This window comes from Rhinoraja longicauda, chromosome 25 (assembly GCF_053455715.1).
Source record: "Rhinoraja longicauda isolate Sanriku21f chromosome 25, sRhiLon1.1, whole genome shotgun sequence".
NCBI classification, from domain to species: domain Eukaryota; kingdom Metazoa; phylum Chordata; class Chondrichthyes; order Rajiformes; family Arhynchobatidae; genus Rhinoraja; species Rhinoraja longicauda.
This window is the reverse complement of record NC_135977.1, coordinates 12,526,734-12,543,693: the sequence shown is the minus strand read 5'-3', so window position 1 is coordinate 12,543,693 and position 16,960 is coordinate 12,526,734. Positions and strand designations below refer to the sequence as shown.

General features: G+C 40.2%; 1 protein-coding gene across 2 annotated transcripts in view; it reads right to left on the bottom strand.

Moving 5' to 3' along the window:
• The window catches only part of ppil2 (peptidylprolyl isomerase (cyclophilin)-like 2), a 210,992-nt gene that overhangs the window by 49,956 nt on the left and 144,076 nt on the right, over positions 1–16,960 (bottom strand). For both annotated transcript variants that reach the window (XM_078421882.1, XM_078421881.1), the window contains exons 15-16: positions 12,997–13,114; positions 9,956–10,012 (exon numbers count right to left, since the gene is read on the bottom strand). In XM_078421882.1, coding sequence (XP_078278008.1) covers positions 9,956–10,012; positions 12,997–13,114 — 175 coding nt within the window. The remainder of the gene's footprint in view (positions 1–9,955; positions 10,013–12,996; positions 13,115–16,960) is intronic.

Here is a 16,960-nt window from a genome sequence, read left to right as displayed (position 1 = left end):
CTCCATATCAACCGCATCTGCTCCCAAGATGAGGCTTTCACTAGACGACATCTGAGAAGGATTCCCTCCTGCAGTTTTAGACAAATCCGTTACTCGTGTCTCTTGTGTCCCTCAGTTCTGCTCTCCCTTCCTCTACTTCAAGACAAAACAAGGATAGCGATCCCTGGGCTTCACCCTTCATCTCATTACCATCTACATCCACACAACATTCTCCGATATTTCTGCCACCTCCATTATGATCCGCACCCCATTTTATCCTCCCCACCCCTTGTCTGCTTTCTGCAGAGACCACTCCTTCAGCAACTCCTGATTCACTCATCCCTTCCCACCCAACCCGCCCCCTCCCCAGGTAGGAGACGTTACACCTATCCCTGCACCTCCTCTCTCACTTATACCCAGGGAATATAGCAGCATTTCCACATGAGTCAGAGGTTCACTTACACCTCTTCAAATTTTGTCTACTTCAATCGGCATTTCCACCGTGGCCTCTTTTCAGTGACACCAAGCACAGGATAGGTGACTTTTTTTTGAACACTTGCATTCTGTGCACCAAGGCCTGCTGGATCTCCCAGTTACTAACCATTTTAACTCTTGTTCACATTTCCCAAACCCTTTCTGTCCTTGTCCTCCTCTATTGCCAGAGTGAGGCTACAAGCAACTAGGAGGAATAGCATCACGTATTCCACTGACGTAGCCTACAGCGCAAGGTATGTATTACAACCCAATTTCAAGTAATATACCACCCCCGCCCCTCACCAACGGTGCGCACCTGTTACTTCTACTATGTCCCACACACCCAGTCACCCATTGTACATTCATCTTCCATCCCCTAAGTTTCTTACTTCCCTTTTATATCACCTCTCACCCCGTCCCTGTCCCCTTCCACCTATATCTTACCTCTGGTTTTACATTTTACCCCTCTTCTCTCCTTATCTGACACACTTCTGTCTCCTTTGTCACAGACTCTGTTAATCCAATCTTCCCTCGCCTGTATCCACCTATCACTGGCGAGGCTTTGCTCTGCTCCCATCTTTTTCCCCAGTTTTCTAGCTCCTACTACAATCAGTCTGAAGTGTCCTAACCCAAAACATTGCCGGTCCATTTTCTCCACATTTTATTGCCTGACGCTTTGAGATTCTCCAGCACTTTGTGTTTTAACGCAAGTACAACGTTAAAACAAATAGTAAAAACAAGGAACAGCAAATTCTGTTTACAAAAGAAAAGACACAAAGTGCTGGAGTAATTCGGCATCCCTGGAGAATATGGATAGGTGATGTTTCAGGTCAGGACATCTCTTTAAATGATAGACTTAAGAAAGTATTTCAAGGGAAAATGAGCACAGGAGTAAAAATGTCTTGCTACCTTATGCAGGATCTTTGTGAGGCCATGCCAGGAGCACTGTGTGCAATTTTGGTCTCCTTACCCAAGAAAAGTCAGTTCGTTGGATGCTTTCAAGAGAGAGCTGGATAGAGCTCTTAAGGATAGCGGAGTGAGGGGGTATGGGGAGAAGGCAGGAACGGGGTACTGATTGAGAGTGATCAGCCATGATCGCATTGAATGGCGGTGCTGGCTCGAAGGGCTGAATGGCCTACTCCTGCACCTTTTGTCTATTGTCTATTGTCATACTCATTGAGAAAATACAATGCGGTTCACCAAACTGTCTGCTGTGGTGAGGCATTGCTGTGAGGAGAGAAAGATTAGGTCAACTGGGTTTGTTTCACTTGAGTTCAGAAGAATTACCGGGGATCTAACTGATACTAACACGATTCTGACATGGTTACACAGACTAATGTAGGGAGGATGTTTCTCTTGGCTGGGTGTCTAGAATGAGGAGTCACAGTCACTGGAGTAAAATCACAGGCCAAGAGATTTAAAGCTGAGTTAAAGAGAAATCTCTCCTTTCACTAGGTGTTGAACTTCTGACACAGAGCCAAGTCATTAAATGTATTTAAGGAGGAGATGGATAAAATTCTTGACATAAAAGGAATCAAGGGGTATGGGGAGGGAATGAGAATATGGCATTGGTTTAATGATTAGACATTATAGTATTAAATGGTGCTGGATGAAATGGCCAAATAGTTTACTCCCAGTCTTATTTTTCATGTTTCTGAATCTGAATATACATTCAATGACATCCATTGAAAAGGATAACCTTTCACCCAGTAACCCCAGTCTTCTAATTTGTGGAAAACTTAACTGATTGAATGATGCAGTCAGACGCAAAGAAGAATTAACTTCTATGTAAAGTCTCACATTGGCAACAGTAAATGTAAACTTTTACAAAACTAAAAAAAGAGTACACATCCTCCTGGACCTCAGCAAACGTACAAACTTTCAATTAGTGATTACTCTGTTTGCTACATCCCGAAGAGTGAACAGAAAAAATGGTGGGCATAACCTCGGGTAACTTGAGCAAACTCTTAGCAGACTAACTTCATTTTGCTGTTCATTTTACTTTAAAATATTTAACTCATGACCAATGTACACTATTGTCAGTGGATTATGGAAGCGAGTAGTGAATCCAGTGTAGTACTATGCTGAAAATCTAAGATACTAACCAATGGTTTAATACTTAGCGGCACTAGGAACTGCAGACAATGGAATCTTGAGCATAACACAAAATGCAAGATTAACTCAGCAAGTCAGGCAGTATTTGTGGAGTGGATGAATAGACGGTGTTTCAGATCAGGACCCTTCTTCAGACTGCAGATGATTGAAGAACTGTCCTGACCCAAAACATCACCTATCCATTGCCTCCACAGATGCTGCCAGATCCACTGAGTTACTCCAGCACTTAGTCTTTTGTTTAATATTTATAGATACTTCTGGTGAAAAATGATAAGCATCACCTCAAATTTTTCTCAACCTTATTTTTCACCTTAACATAAGCAATGGGAGCAAGGGAAAGACCTGATGACTCCTCAAATGTGCTCCACCTTTCAAGAAAATCATGGCAGGTCTGATCTTGGCCTCAGTAGTTTTATCATTGCCCCCGTTTATGAAAAATGCGCAACTCTCAGCCTTGAACATATTCAGTCATCCAGCTTCCACATTTGTTTGGGGTGGATAATGCCAATGGTACATGACTCTTCGAGAGGAGAAATTCCTCCTCATCTCTGTCTCAAATGGCTAAACCTTCATTCTATAACAATACCCTCACTTCTAGATCACATCATGGAGAAAACATGCTCTCAGCACTTACTTATCAAGCCCACTCAGAATCTTATCTGCTTCTAGTTGAACACCTCTCGTTTTCCTAAACTTGAATGTTTCCTAACCCGATCCAACTTAAGCTTTCTTGATAATTCTAACCTTCATCTCATGAATCAACCCAGTGAATCTCCTCTGAAATGCATTCATTCAGAAGATCATACGTTTTCTTGTTTCTCAACTTGTGTTCAGTCACTACACTATAACTGACCCATCCATCATAAGATTCTAACTTGTTCTGGCAGTCTCTCCAGATCTGATTGTTCCCTTTAGGCTGATATCATTTACAAGTCTGACCACTTTGTGCGAAGCTCCTGAATGCAAGCAATTAATTAAAGAAAGGGATATGTAAGCATTTATCCAGAACCTTTTACAATCTAAGGAGGGGGGTTGAAGTAACAGATGATTAAATACGAAGTGTGGTCACTGTTGTCATGTACAAAATGCAGCAAGGAACAACACAGTAAGATGCCAGAAACAATGGTGAAATAAATTACCGTGTAATTGATTTTGATGATGTTGATTGATGGTTAAATACTGGCTGAACACCCAACGTCTTCAAATCAGTGTGCAACATCATCTGATAAAAAGTGCAAATGAGAAACTGCAGGAGGCCCCACCATAAAATAACCCCATGAACTTATTCCATAAGAAATGGCATGGCATGTCATGTATTTTTCCACAAGTGCTCAAAACCTAGTTCCTCTTGGAATGGGTATGGAAGTGTGAAACTGGGGAAATTCACCATCAGTTCGAACATCTTATGCTTCTGAATTTGTCACTGGAATAGCTTCATCCATCTATATCATGTCAGCTTGATGGTTTTATCCTCCTCCTTACTGTTTTGTCTTCCATATCATTTTGCCTATGTTCCCACTCTCTAACTGCACCCATTCACCTATTGACCAGATAGCCCTATTTATTGCTTATCCCCAGTTTTACTCTGTCAGAGATAGAGTTGATACCACTCGCTGCCCTCCAGCAGACTAATAAGCTTTTCTCGCCTCTTTCCAGCATTTCCTATTTTTATTATTCTTACCAACTTCAAAGGCACAGGAATGGCAGGGTCCTAAAATGAATAATAGCTAATTTTTCTTTAATTGCTTGTTTCTTTGCAATCAGAATTGTACATTGGCAAGCAAGTTTAAGTTACTTTGATAGATGATGTAACTGGGTGCATCAGGCACATTGGGATGACTAAGTAGTAATTTGGGTAGAACACAGACAGACTTTAGTAATTAAGTGGACCCGTTGGGCCCAAACCTCTCCTGCATTGGTGCAGCACCCTCCTCCCCCTCCTCCACCTCCTCCCCCCCCCCCCCATCCCTCCCTCCCTCCCCCCTTCCTTCCCTAGGAGATAGATTTAAACTTTAAAATGTGAATAACTTAAAAAATAACACCGATTTCAATGAAACTTCTTCCATTAGCACCAAAGGGATGACGGTGAGTTAGGTGGGCCTAAAATTGTCGCGCAATCGTGTACCGTTTCGGCTGAAGTTCAGGAACAAACAAACGAGAGTTTTAGTATATAGAAGATGCTGGAGTTATCAATGAGCAATCAATTCTTCAGAACACAATGGCCTAAAATATGCGACGTTGCTCACTGCTGATGTAGTGGGAATTTGTTTTTGCGCTTAAGTAATTTCATTTTTTTCAAGTATTTACTTTATTATTCTCACTAGTATATCTTATCATCTCCATTCCAATTATGGCTGCTTATATATCGGGACAAGTTCTGACTGATATAGGCCAAATGACGTTGTGCCATCTTCATTTCACTTTCATCGTTCACAATTGCCTCCAAGTGGAGCTTGCTGCCTTAAACTGTTGTGCTCATTGTTGAAAAGGTACTCAGTATCTTTAGATAGGGATTTCTAAGGCTTTAAATCATCAAAGATTAAGGAATATCAATATGCTTTGTAAGAATGCCATGTGACTTGGGGGAACTTACAGATGGTGGTGACTAAATTTGCCTGCTCTCCATAACCTTCTAGCTGGGAGTTGTGAGTTTGTGAGTTGCCAAGAAAGAAGTTTAAGTGAGTTTCTTAGCTACACATTGTAAATTGCTCAGACTGTAACCATGGTGTGCCAAAGGTGAAGGGAGTTAATATTTAGGATGATGTCAGAAGGTGCCAAAATAAACAGACTGCTGTGTCCTGGATAGCATTGAGCTTCTTGAAAGTTGCTGGAGCTGCAGACATTGAAATAGTTATTGGACTGGTAACAACTCAGGATACCTTCCAGCTTTTCAATCCAAGCTGACTTTCCACAATAACAGTGCAGCAGGTCACCATAGACTTGCAATATTTTGTTCTTTCCAATACTATTCCCTTTTGAAATCTGTCTCTGCTACCCATTCTGGTAACACATTTCGGTTGCTAACTACTCGATGGAAAAACAAGTTTTTAATCACATCACCTCTGGTTCTTTTCCCAGTCACCTTAAATCTATCTCCTTTCCTCCAATTCTTGAACGTTTGTCAAAGGCAACAGTTTCTTTTTGCAAAAATGAGAACAACTACTGAGGAAACTTAGGAGACCAGGCAGCATCTGTGGGAGAAAATGGATTGTCGATATTTTGGATCAAGACTGAATGTAGGACACTCAAGGTCTGATCTTTTTTTGCAGCTACTGCATTTACCTACGCAGTCCAATAATGTTTAAGTAAAGTGAGGACACCAGTTTAGATGAAGGGTCTCAGCTATGGTAGAGGGGAAGCTACCAGCCATGACACATAGGCTGCAACGACATTCAGGGTCAAACCCTCCATGGATAAAACAACAACAATGTGCACTTTAGCTTCTGAGCTTCAGCTTATCGAAACACACAGGGTTTGTTTATAATTTACTGCATCCGAACAGAAGGAGATCAACTAGCTTTAGGATTAAGGATAGCGGAGTCAGGGGTATGGAGAGAAGGCAGGAACGGGGTACTGATTGAGAATGATCAGCCATGATCACATTGAATGGCGGTGCTGGCTCGAAGGCACCTATTGTCTGTTGTCTATTGATTGATTCATCTTCCAGCACAGCTCCCCATGATCCTGACCCAGGCACTGAACGCACACATAGATCACACTCAGGAACCTGACTCTGACCACAATATTACCTATATATCAATGTAGTCTGAAGAGGGGTCTCGACCCGAAACGTCACCGAATCTCTTTTTCTCCAGAGATGCTGCCTGACCTGCCGAGTAACTCTCGTTTTTTGTGTCTATTATCAATGTAGCTGTAACTTTAACTACATCATAAAAGGAAGATATATTTTTTGGATATTTGTTAAATAACAAAAAGAAACACCCAATCTGGCCCCAGCACCAGAGAAGCTTAAACTGAAGAACACATCTTTAATAACAACTACTTCAGGGGGCCAACATGGAAAGGGATCTATGTCGAGTGCTGGTTATGAATCTGTGCTTGGCTAAATTTCCATGAGGCTGGCAGAAAAATGAATATATTGTCAATCTTCTAGAAATCATGTCATTAGCCTACACCTCAATTTTTAAAACATTCATACTGGGGCTATAAATGCTGCTTGCGAGGCCATATCTTCTTTTCTTTCCCAAGATGTCTTCGAAAAGTTGAGGGCTTGACTGCAGTCTCCCCTGGTGGAAATACTCCCATCCCACTCGTTAAATGGAAATTATGAAGTTCAGACGTGGCAACAATCAAGCAAGACCAATATACTTGAATCTGCTCCCCGTGACTTACTAAGTGGTTGCAGGATTGAGAGCCGTGGCAGTGTACTCTGTCATTAGTGGCCACGTTAGATGCTTAAGATGGTGGATGGACAACTGATTAAACATTTTGTCCTGGGTCGTATCATATTTCTTGAATTCTGTTACAACTATTCCATCCAGGAGTGTGAAGAATATTCCATCACTCATATGGCTCATCTTGGAAGAGACAAAGAGCCTTTGGGGAGTTTCAAGCTCAGCTGTTTAGCAAAGTATACAGAGCCTCTGATCAGCTCCACTACTTTTGGCATTTATGTTCAGTTGAATTACTGGTTAATGTCAACTGCCAGAATGTTGATGGTGATGATTCCCAGATAGCCATTGATACCCAAATTTGTTGATTACTCGCTCATTAAAGAAGGAATTAAAAGTTTGTAAAATAAAAAAAGGTTTTGTTGGATACTTTATTTCTTCCCTCTTATTAAAATGTATTTTAGAAATATTACTAAATTTGAATTTCTGACCAAATCTTCTGCTCAATGGGAGTTTTGGCAGGCATGTTATTCACTGAACTGCAATTGTTCTGTTGATGAAAGGCACATTGCTTTTAGAAAGACAGAACTGCCATACGGCTCGGGTCATCAAAGGGAAATACACAAATGTTTCAAAGGTAATATCATAAGAATAGTTGCTAGATTCATTTCAAGTTTTAAAAATAATCCCTGCGAAAGTCGCAATGTCTAGGTTCTGAGTATCAGACACCAATGTGCAATTCTGGAACATGCTCCGCAGAAAATGTCGCACTGTGAGTCTGCAGAGACATTTTTGGCATCTACACAAAGTTTTTAATATGCAAAGGAATCACTAAGCCCAAACACAAAGATAAACTGAAATGAGATGGAAATGTACAATAGAACAAATCAACAGAGCAATTAGGTCAGATGGACTAATGCAAGATAATATTTTGAAATCTATACCTATATGGTTAAACACACTTCTTTCTCAGCTACACCAGAGAAGTGGTCCTTATCATTAAACCAAGTGTTCTGCTCTTAAATATACAAAATATAACTTCCCCGTTTTCATTTTAAATCTATGGTTTAAAAGAAAAACTTTCTTGTATGAAAACACTGAAGTATAATGATTCTTGCCTGCAGTATATAATTACACCATACAGGTAACCATTGTGGACACAACCCTCCCAATCATTAAAGCAGAATTTTTTAAAAACAGCAAGAATTGATTTACCATGAATTGAACAAAGAGTAATTTCCTGAAAAAGTAATTGCTTTAGGTAGACACAAAATGCTGGAGTAACTCAGCGAGACAGGCAGCATCTCTGGAGAGAAGGAATGGGTGACGTTTCAGGTCGAGACCCTTCTTCTGACTGATGTCAGGGGAGTGGGCGGGACAGAAAGGTCGGATTAGGAATGGAAGGGGGAGTTAAAGTGCTGAGCAATCGGAAGATCAGGTACGTTATGGCGAAGGTGTTCAGCAAAACGATGTACAGAAGTTGACACCTGGAACAGCAGATGAGGTTGGAGGAGGTGCAAGTGATCATTTGCCTCACCTGAAAAGACTGTCAGGGTCCTTGGATGGAATCGAGGGGGAGGCAAAGGGAGAGATGTTGCATCTCCTGCGGTTGCAGGGGAAAGTACCTGGGGAGATGCTCGCCTGTCCTGCTGAGTTACTCCAGCATTTTCTGTGTATTTCCTGTTTAAACCAGCATCTGCAGTTCCTTCCTACACTAGAAATTGCAGGGAGTTGTAGATGTAGCCCAGTCCAATACAGCCAGCCCACCATTGACTTCATCTAACTTCACGCTATTCCGAGAATGCAGCCAAAATAATCAACAACCTTTTCCACCCGGTCATTCCCTCTTCTCTCTCCAGTCAGGCTGAAGAAACAAAAGCTTGAAAGCATGATCCACGAGACTCAGGAACAGTTTCTTCCCCTTGTTATCTACTCAGTGATCCTCCCATAATGTAAGGGGTCATCCCAATCTTACAACCTACCGTCATTATGGATGCTGGATGTTTTCTATGTAGCTATATCGCTACAAAGATGTAAATATTAAAATACTTAAATATGTAATCACAATGCACAACCGTAACATATTAAAAATACTCAATACTAATTAGATTGAAGATGCATTTATTTGCTTCCTTTCCAGGTAGATTCACATTAGATAAACTCTCGTCAAATCCTAAGAATATGAAATAATTACTTTCATTTCCTGCACTTTAAATCAGTTGTTTTCATATTTCTTGGTATGAGGGGCCTCCACTACCACATATTTGGTCAGCCCTGATATAACACAAAGGATTAGCAACCAAAACGAAAAGAGGAATTTAAAAACTGCATCTGTTTTATTTTTAATCTAGCAATAAATCATTGAGATGGCGTATTCAGAACAAATTGGATGAGACAATGTTCACCATACTGGGTGTCTCTTTGGAAAGAGGGCTTCAAAATTGGAAATCCACATGATTTAACAATTCTCTGGGCTTGAAAGAATAATAGAACTGTGATCACCTCCAGCCAAAACTGGGTACCTCTATTACCCAGTCCTAAACTTAATACTTATCGTCCAACACAGTGATTAAGAGCAAATGTCCTGTTTCATAGTTCTTATACCTTCAAATCTACTGGGGAGACACTTGCAGTTAATAGTTAAGGAATGATATTAATGTTGTTTGGGAATTATATTTAATAAACAAACTAATGCCAGAATGCAAATGTAGGAAGGGGAGCAGTGACTCATTTTCTTTCTTTTTCTTGATCCTATAGTTTATGTTGAACATTGATATAAAAAAATTGTTTAAGGGATAGAAGGAAGTGGAGCACCTATTGTTGCAGAAGACACCTACGAGCAATACTGAGACATTCCTTGTACTCAAACAGAAATCTAGGGATATTATGATTTGTGAAGAGTCACATTGATGAAGAAACAATTCACATACAAAGTTTGTCCTTTCTTCTGACCAACCTTCTGTAAATTTTCAATTTAAAACAAAAACTCTTTCAGCTATCATTTAACATTTAATATAACATCCAGTATCACTTACTTTCCAAAGATTGAGTGCTTTTTGTCCAGGTAGGCACATGAGCGAAATGTAATAAAGCTGATAAAACAGAAGAGACAATTGTAAATATCTGCTTTTGAGCCTTGGTTACTCATAAAAGCTATTCAGATATTAAATTGCAGAGCTACTGTTATTGGGCCTTAAATAGCGAAAAAGACTTGCATGCGTGAAATAAACTACTCGATTAACTCGCAGGACCCTTCTTCAGACTGATCAGTCTGAGAAAAGCTCCCAGACACGAAGTGGAATCTGTCCATTTCTGTCCACAGATGCTGGCTGACCTACTAGGTTCCTCCAGCAGTTTGCTTTTTGGTCAAGATTCCAGCATCAGCAGCCAGTGTCTCCTTTGTGAGAGCCAGGAAGCTAACATTAAAACAAAAGGACAACTCAAATGGAAAATTTAAAAATGTGAATTTTAATAGGCAGGAAATGGACATTTCATTAAAGCCATCATTAGTGGATATTTCATTAGATTTCCATTTATTATACTGTAAGAAATTGGTGAATTTTCTATTTATTTTATTGTAAGAAATTGGTGAAAAATGCATTCCAACAAATCCAAAAATACAGCTTCAAAGTTCTGGGTGCTGACATCTTGGAAGACCTGTCTTGGGCCAAGCACACAAATGTAATAATGAAGAAGGCACGTCAAAGCTCTACTTTCTTAAAGTTCGTGGAGATCCGGCATGTCATCAAATACTCTAACAAAACTTTTACAGGTGCACTGTAGAAAGTATCCTGACTGGTTGCATCATGACCTGGTACAGCAATTCCAATGCAAAGAACTCAAGAGACTGCTGCAACTTTTTAGCCTGGTCCTTCACCATCGAAAGCACCTACATGAGGCAATGCTTCAAGCAGATGGCATCTATCATCAAGGAACCACGTAATCTGGGCCATGCCTTCTTCTCGCTGCTATTATCTGGCAGGACGAACAAAAGCCTGAATTCCCACACCATCCGGTTTACGAACACCTACTTTTCTACAAGCATTATTTTCTTGCACTGACCTGCAAAAGCCTAATCCTACCCCAGTAACTTAACACCGCATATCACGTTTTGCACTTCCATTGCCTACTTTCTATTGTGTTTTGCACTAATGTCTTGTATTTTTGCAGTCTTTTTCATTGCACCTGTTCTCACTGTACTTGTGCGTAGAACAATATACTTAACTTGGCTTAAAAAGCATATCCATAAAAATGTGGATGTTTAACATAAGCATTCGACTCTTTGAAATGTAATAGCTTGATAATGACTTCTAATTTGGCTGTTTTAAGGATGATGTGGGGCTCATGCAATGAAGTCACTTCTAAGTGGAATGAATAAAGTATTGCAAAAGGTAATGAAATACATTTCTCAGCATCTGGAGTATCTATAGTTAATTGTTCTGTTACAACTACGAGTGATGGATGTTACCAAATATTTCAGTTTATATCCAATGTTATTTGGATATAACCTAAAGTTTTCCATTTGGTTATATCCAATGCTCATCATAGTTTAAACAAAAACTAAGAAGGGAGTTAATAATAATCTAATCAGAAACTGTGCATATATCATCAAGATAAAGTTATTTGTCACTTCTTTTTGTCCCCACTCTCTCTCTCTCTCTCCCCATGCATCCCAATTTCTTTGCTCAGAAAAGAGCACTGATCTACTCCATTCTTTCCTAAAGCTATCCAAAACTGCCGATCTGATCAAAAACATTTTGGATGATTTGCACCCTCAGGAAATGCCTTGATGGCCAGAAGGCAAAGAGTAGCAATAAAAGGCGCTTTTTCAGGTCGGCTCCCAGTGGAGTTCTGCAAGGGTCGGTGCTGGGGCCGTTTCTCTTCACGTTGCATATTAATGATTTTGACAAGGGGATTGAAGGCTTTGTGACCACATTTGCAGACGATGCTGGGATAGGTGGAGGGCAGGCAGTGTAGAGAAAGCTAGGACTCTGCAGAACCTGGACAGGTTAGGAGAGTGGGCAGAGAAGGGCAGATGAAATTCAGTGTATCAAGGTGCGGGGTCATGCATTTTGGTAATAAGAATAAAGGCATAGATTATTTTCTAAATGGAGAGAGAATCCAGAAATCGGAGGTGCAAAGGGACTCCCCAAAAGTTAATTTGCAAGTATATTCGGTAATAAGGAAGGCAAATTCAATGCTAGCATTTATATCAAGAGGACTGGAATACAAAAATAGAGATGTAATGCTGAGGCTCTATAAGGCCCTGGTCACGCCGCATTTGTGAGTACTGTGAGCAAAATTAGGCCACATATCTGAGGAAGGATGTGCAGGCTCTGGAGAGGGTCCAGAGTAGGTTTACAAGAATCATTCCAGGAATGAGTGGGTTAGCATATGATGAACGCTTGACAGCACTGGGCCTCTACTCACTGGAGTTTAGAAGGTTGAGGGAGGACCTAATTGAAACATACAGAATAATGAAAGGCATAGATGGAATGGATGTGGAAAGGATGTTTCCACTGGTGGGAGAGTCTAGGACCAGAGGTCATAGCCTCAGAATTAAAGGGCACTCTTTTAGAAAGGAGATGAGGAGGAACTTCTTTAATCAGAGGGTAGTTAATCTGTGAAACTCACTGCCACAGAGGGTTGTGGAGGCCAAGTCAGTGCATTTTTTTAAGGCAGAGATAGACAAATTCTTCATTAGAACGTGTGTCAAAGGTCATGGGGAGTAGGAAGGAAAATGGGATTAGGAAGCAGAGTTCAGCCATGATTGAATGGCGGAGTAGACTCGATGGACTGAATGGCCTAATTCTACTATAACTTGTGAAATTAAGTTATGCGAGAATTTTTTTATCCTGGATTCAGGACTCACAGCAGAGAATTGAAATTCTGAATAATGGGATTGATTTCTTCTACAAACAAGTATCTTTTCCCTTTAGAGGGAAAGATTAAAATCCTTAAAATAAATTTTCAGGAAGAGTATTTTACATGCGTGCTAAGTTCAGTAAACCTAATACAGAACATAATGTAACTATCTTATTTTTATTACAGGTTTGGAGGGAAGGAAGTCACTTACAATTGCGATTTATTGGTGTTGGGTCCAGAATTGGCCATACTGAGGATGCCTCGACCAGTGTGAGAGAGATTGGGTTTGAACTCATCCTTGAAAGGTTTGCCCCAGTATGACTCTCCACCTGAAAGCAAATAATAATAATAATAATACATTTTTACATTTTTTATTTTTTATTTTTTTATTTAAAAAAAATTTTTATAGAGCGACAACCATTAAAATGAAGTACATCCATATATCTGCTGTCCATGCAGAGAATTGATGGGAATCAGTAATTGTAATCAGAAATAATTGTAAGCAAGTAAGGCATTCTCGCCATTTTGTATAATTGTTCCTAAATTCATGTGACTGGTAGGTAGTGGATTGTATCATTATTTTTTGAACACAGAAACTGTCTGAAGCAACCGGTATTTCAGCTGACCGATGATTGATAATGGATATGGCATCCCAGAACAACAAAAAAACATTAATGAGTTTTTGAACTTTTAAATGCGTCTTTTTTCTGAATGTACAATTGGAAAACATTCAAATTTCATGTTTCTTTGTCGGCAAATTATTGATTTTGCACGCGCCAATGTGATCTAACAATGATAATCACAAGCACAACCTTGTAAAATATTCCCCTTTCAGTGTCAGAGTGGCTGCTGCAGTTTTCAAATAGAACACTTGAAAATAGCTTTCTTTATGTTATTACATTCACAAGAATGCTTCTCTTCAATTGTGGGATCGAATCAGCAAAATAAAATGAGGAAAATGGAGAGTTAGTGTGCAGAATTCTCAGGTAAGATTCACTGATTGCTGCAAAAAAATCCAAATGGATTGCTGCCCTGTAGCTGTTTCAACTGCAAAAAGTTTGGTAACTGTCTGTAAAGTCAGTATTGTAAAGTCAATCTATCTGGTCAGATTTTAAAATATTTTTTGAAAATTATTTACTTCAATGTTTATACACTCCCAAAAATCATAATCATTTAAAGACTATGAAATCAATCACGCAATTTTGACAGCTGACGGCAACAAGCGTGGAGCTGTACTGGCTGTTAAAGCTTTCAGAGATATGCCAGGAGGGGACCAGGAGACCAGGCAATTATGATCTTGAGAAACTGCAGGCTGCGCTTATAATTTGCCTCTTATTTTTCACAGGCAGGGCTACAAGTTGCTGAAGTTGGCAAGTTATTCCAATTTACCACCTTAATCTGCCTCATGTGCACACCATCAGCATCACACAATATTGGTGCTCCAAAATGTTGATGTTGACCTTACAATGAATGGCCTCTGTGCTGTAATAATTTTATAACTGTAATATGATTCAACCATGTTAGTATTACCACCTCGATCCTTGCGAAAGTCACACACAATATGTTCTGTCCATGACCAATTAAAATTGAGAACAGAGGAACAGGAAATAGGATTAATTAGAATCAAACAAAAAAACAAAGGCAGAAAGAGTAAAGAGTGAGACAGCAGAGGGTTACATTGTGTGTGCGTGTGTGAGAGCAAAAGTGAGAGCAAGAGTGCGTGTGAGAGAGTGTGTTAAAAAATAAGTTAAAGAGAACATTTGAAGTAGATTAGGAGTTGCTGCTTTGGTCTGAGAAATTCACTGGATGGATGTCTGAAATTTATAAACACACTTAAACAATGAAATACAGAATGATGTTCGACCCACTGAACTTTAGAACCCGCATTGGCATTGCTTTAATGGAAACATGGGGAATGCTACAAACAATAAAAGCAAGGCCCATCGATCATGTACGTAGTCACTTGATACAAAGACAATGAATTCTAATCATAGCAATCAATCTCTACAAATTTTACTTGAAAAATCTGGAATAAGAATAATTGCATTGGTGGAGAGGTTTGATAACAATAGGTCCAAAAGCAACTATTTCTCCTTTAGCCTGGTACACTCAAGATGCCTTTAAAAACGTATATACGATGCCCCAAAATTCTGATCCTTATTCCAGTCAGCGGTGAAATAACAGTCCGTGGCATTGAACTCAAAAAGAGTAATTCAAAAAGATCTTGTGATGAATTACTCCTTTCCCTCATGTTAATTTAATTATGGCTCCGTGAAACCCAGCATCTCGTAACAGTGATGTCTTGAGGTCAGCTGAGCAGCCAGTTACATTGAACAATTCTCACAGATTACACACGAGAAAACAAAGTCTCCAATTTTCAAACTTTTTACAGAAAATAAGCTGAAGTTTGAGACATGCACAAGATTAAGGCAGAAACAATATTTCAAGTAAATTAGAACAAAAATACAAAATCTTTTAAATTATTTTGTAAAGCATGAAATCTTCAAATATGAAAAAATAATGTCCTTGTCCAGAATTACTTTTTTTAAAGCAAACAGTGCATTCTTTGATAATTATGGTTTCATATGGTGCTAAAATGTAAGATGAACTTCGTGTAATAGATTATTTTTCCATGGGATTTTAGAGCATGTTTCTGTAAAAAGTTAAAATTCTCACTTCCTACAAGATTTTTACCTGTGAGCAGCTCCCACAGTGCTCCATGCAGAGCAGCAGGATATCTTAGAGGTTTCTGCATCATACTCAGCATGTGAAGACTTCAGAAGGAGCTGCCAGTTTCATTCCAGTAGCAAAATCTATTTACAATGTCTGATTGATTCCCTTCATTGTCCAAGTACTTTTGTACCTGAAAATTGGACACCAATGGAAGCATGGAGAGCAAGAATGGTTCAACGATATTACCATTTTATGAAGATGAATAGTACAAGCCTCGAAAATGATTCTAGACTTCTGACTCTTTTTGCAATTACTCAACAGATATGTCTAATATTTGCTGGTGTAGGTTTAGGGAATATTTTCCCCAGTATCACTGAAGTTATGAGAGTACAGGTACGAGTGAAAAATGTGCACGTATGATATTCGTGCAAGGAGCAGGGATTAGGGAGTACCCCGGTGGCTGTACCCCTTGGAAATAAGTACTCCTATTTAAGTACTGTGGGGGGGAACAGCCTACCTGGGGGCAGCGACGGTGCCCGGGCCTCTGGCAAGGAGTCCGGCCCTGTTGCTCAGAAGGGTAGGGAAAGGAAGAGGAGAGCGATAGTAATAGGGGACTCTATAGTGAGGGGGTCAGATAGGCGATTCTGTGGACGCAGTCGGGAGACCCGGATGGTGGTTTGCCTCCCTGGTGCCGGTGTCCGGGATGTGTCTGAGCGTGTCCAGGATATCCTGAAAGGGGAGGGAGATGAGCCAGAGGTCGTGGTACATATAGGTACCAACAATATAGGTAGGATAAGGGAAGAGGTCCTGAAAGGAGAATTTAGGGGGCTAGGAAGAGAATTAAAAAAAAGGACTTCCAAAGCAATAATCTCAGGCTTACTGCCTGTGCTACGCGATAGTGAGAATAGGAATGGAGTGAGGTGGAGGATAAATACGTGGCTGAGGAACTGGTGCAAGGAGCAGGGATTCAAGTTTCTGGATCATTGGGACCTCTTCTGGGGGAAGTATGACTTGTACAAAAAGGACGGGTTGCATCTCAACCTGAGGGGAACCAATATCCTGGCGGGGAGATTTGCTAAGGTAATTGCGGAGACTTTAAACTAGTACGGTTGGGGGGAGGGACTCAAACACAGATAGCTAATAGGCAGTGTGTGAGGCAGGAGGCAGAAAAGGGAAACACTCAGACCCAATATGTAGGAGAGAAAGAAGGGAAAAGAAATAAACTGAGAATAAGAAATGATGGGTCCCTTAAATGTGTATATTTTATTGCTAGGAGCATTGTAAGAAAGGTGGATGAGCTTAGAGCCTGGATTGACATCTGGAAGTATGATGTTGTGGCGATCAGTGAAACATGGTTGCAGGACGGTTGCGATTGGCAATTAAATATTCCAGGATTTCATTGTTTCAGATGTGATAGAATCGGAGGGGCAAGAGGTGGGGGTGTGGCATTGCTTGTCAGGGAGGATATCACAGCAGTGCTTTGGCAGGACAGACTAGAAGGC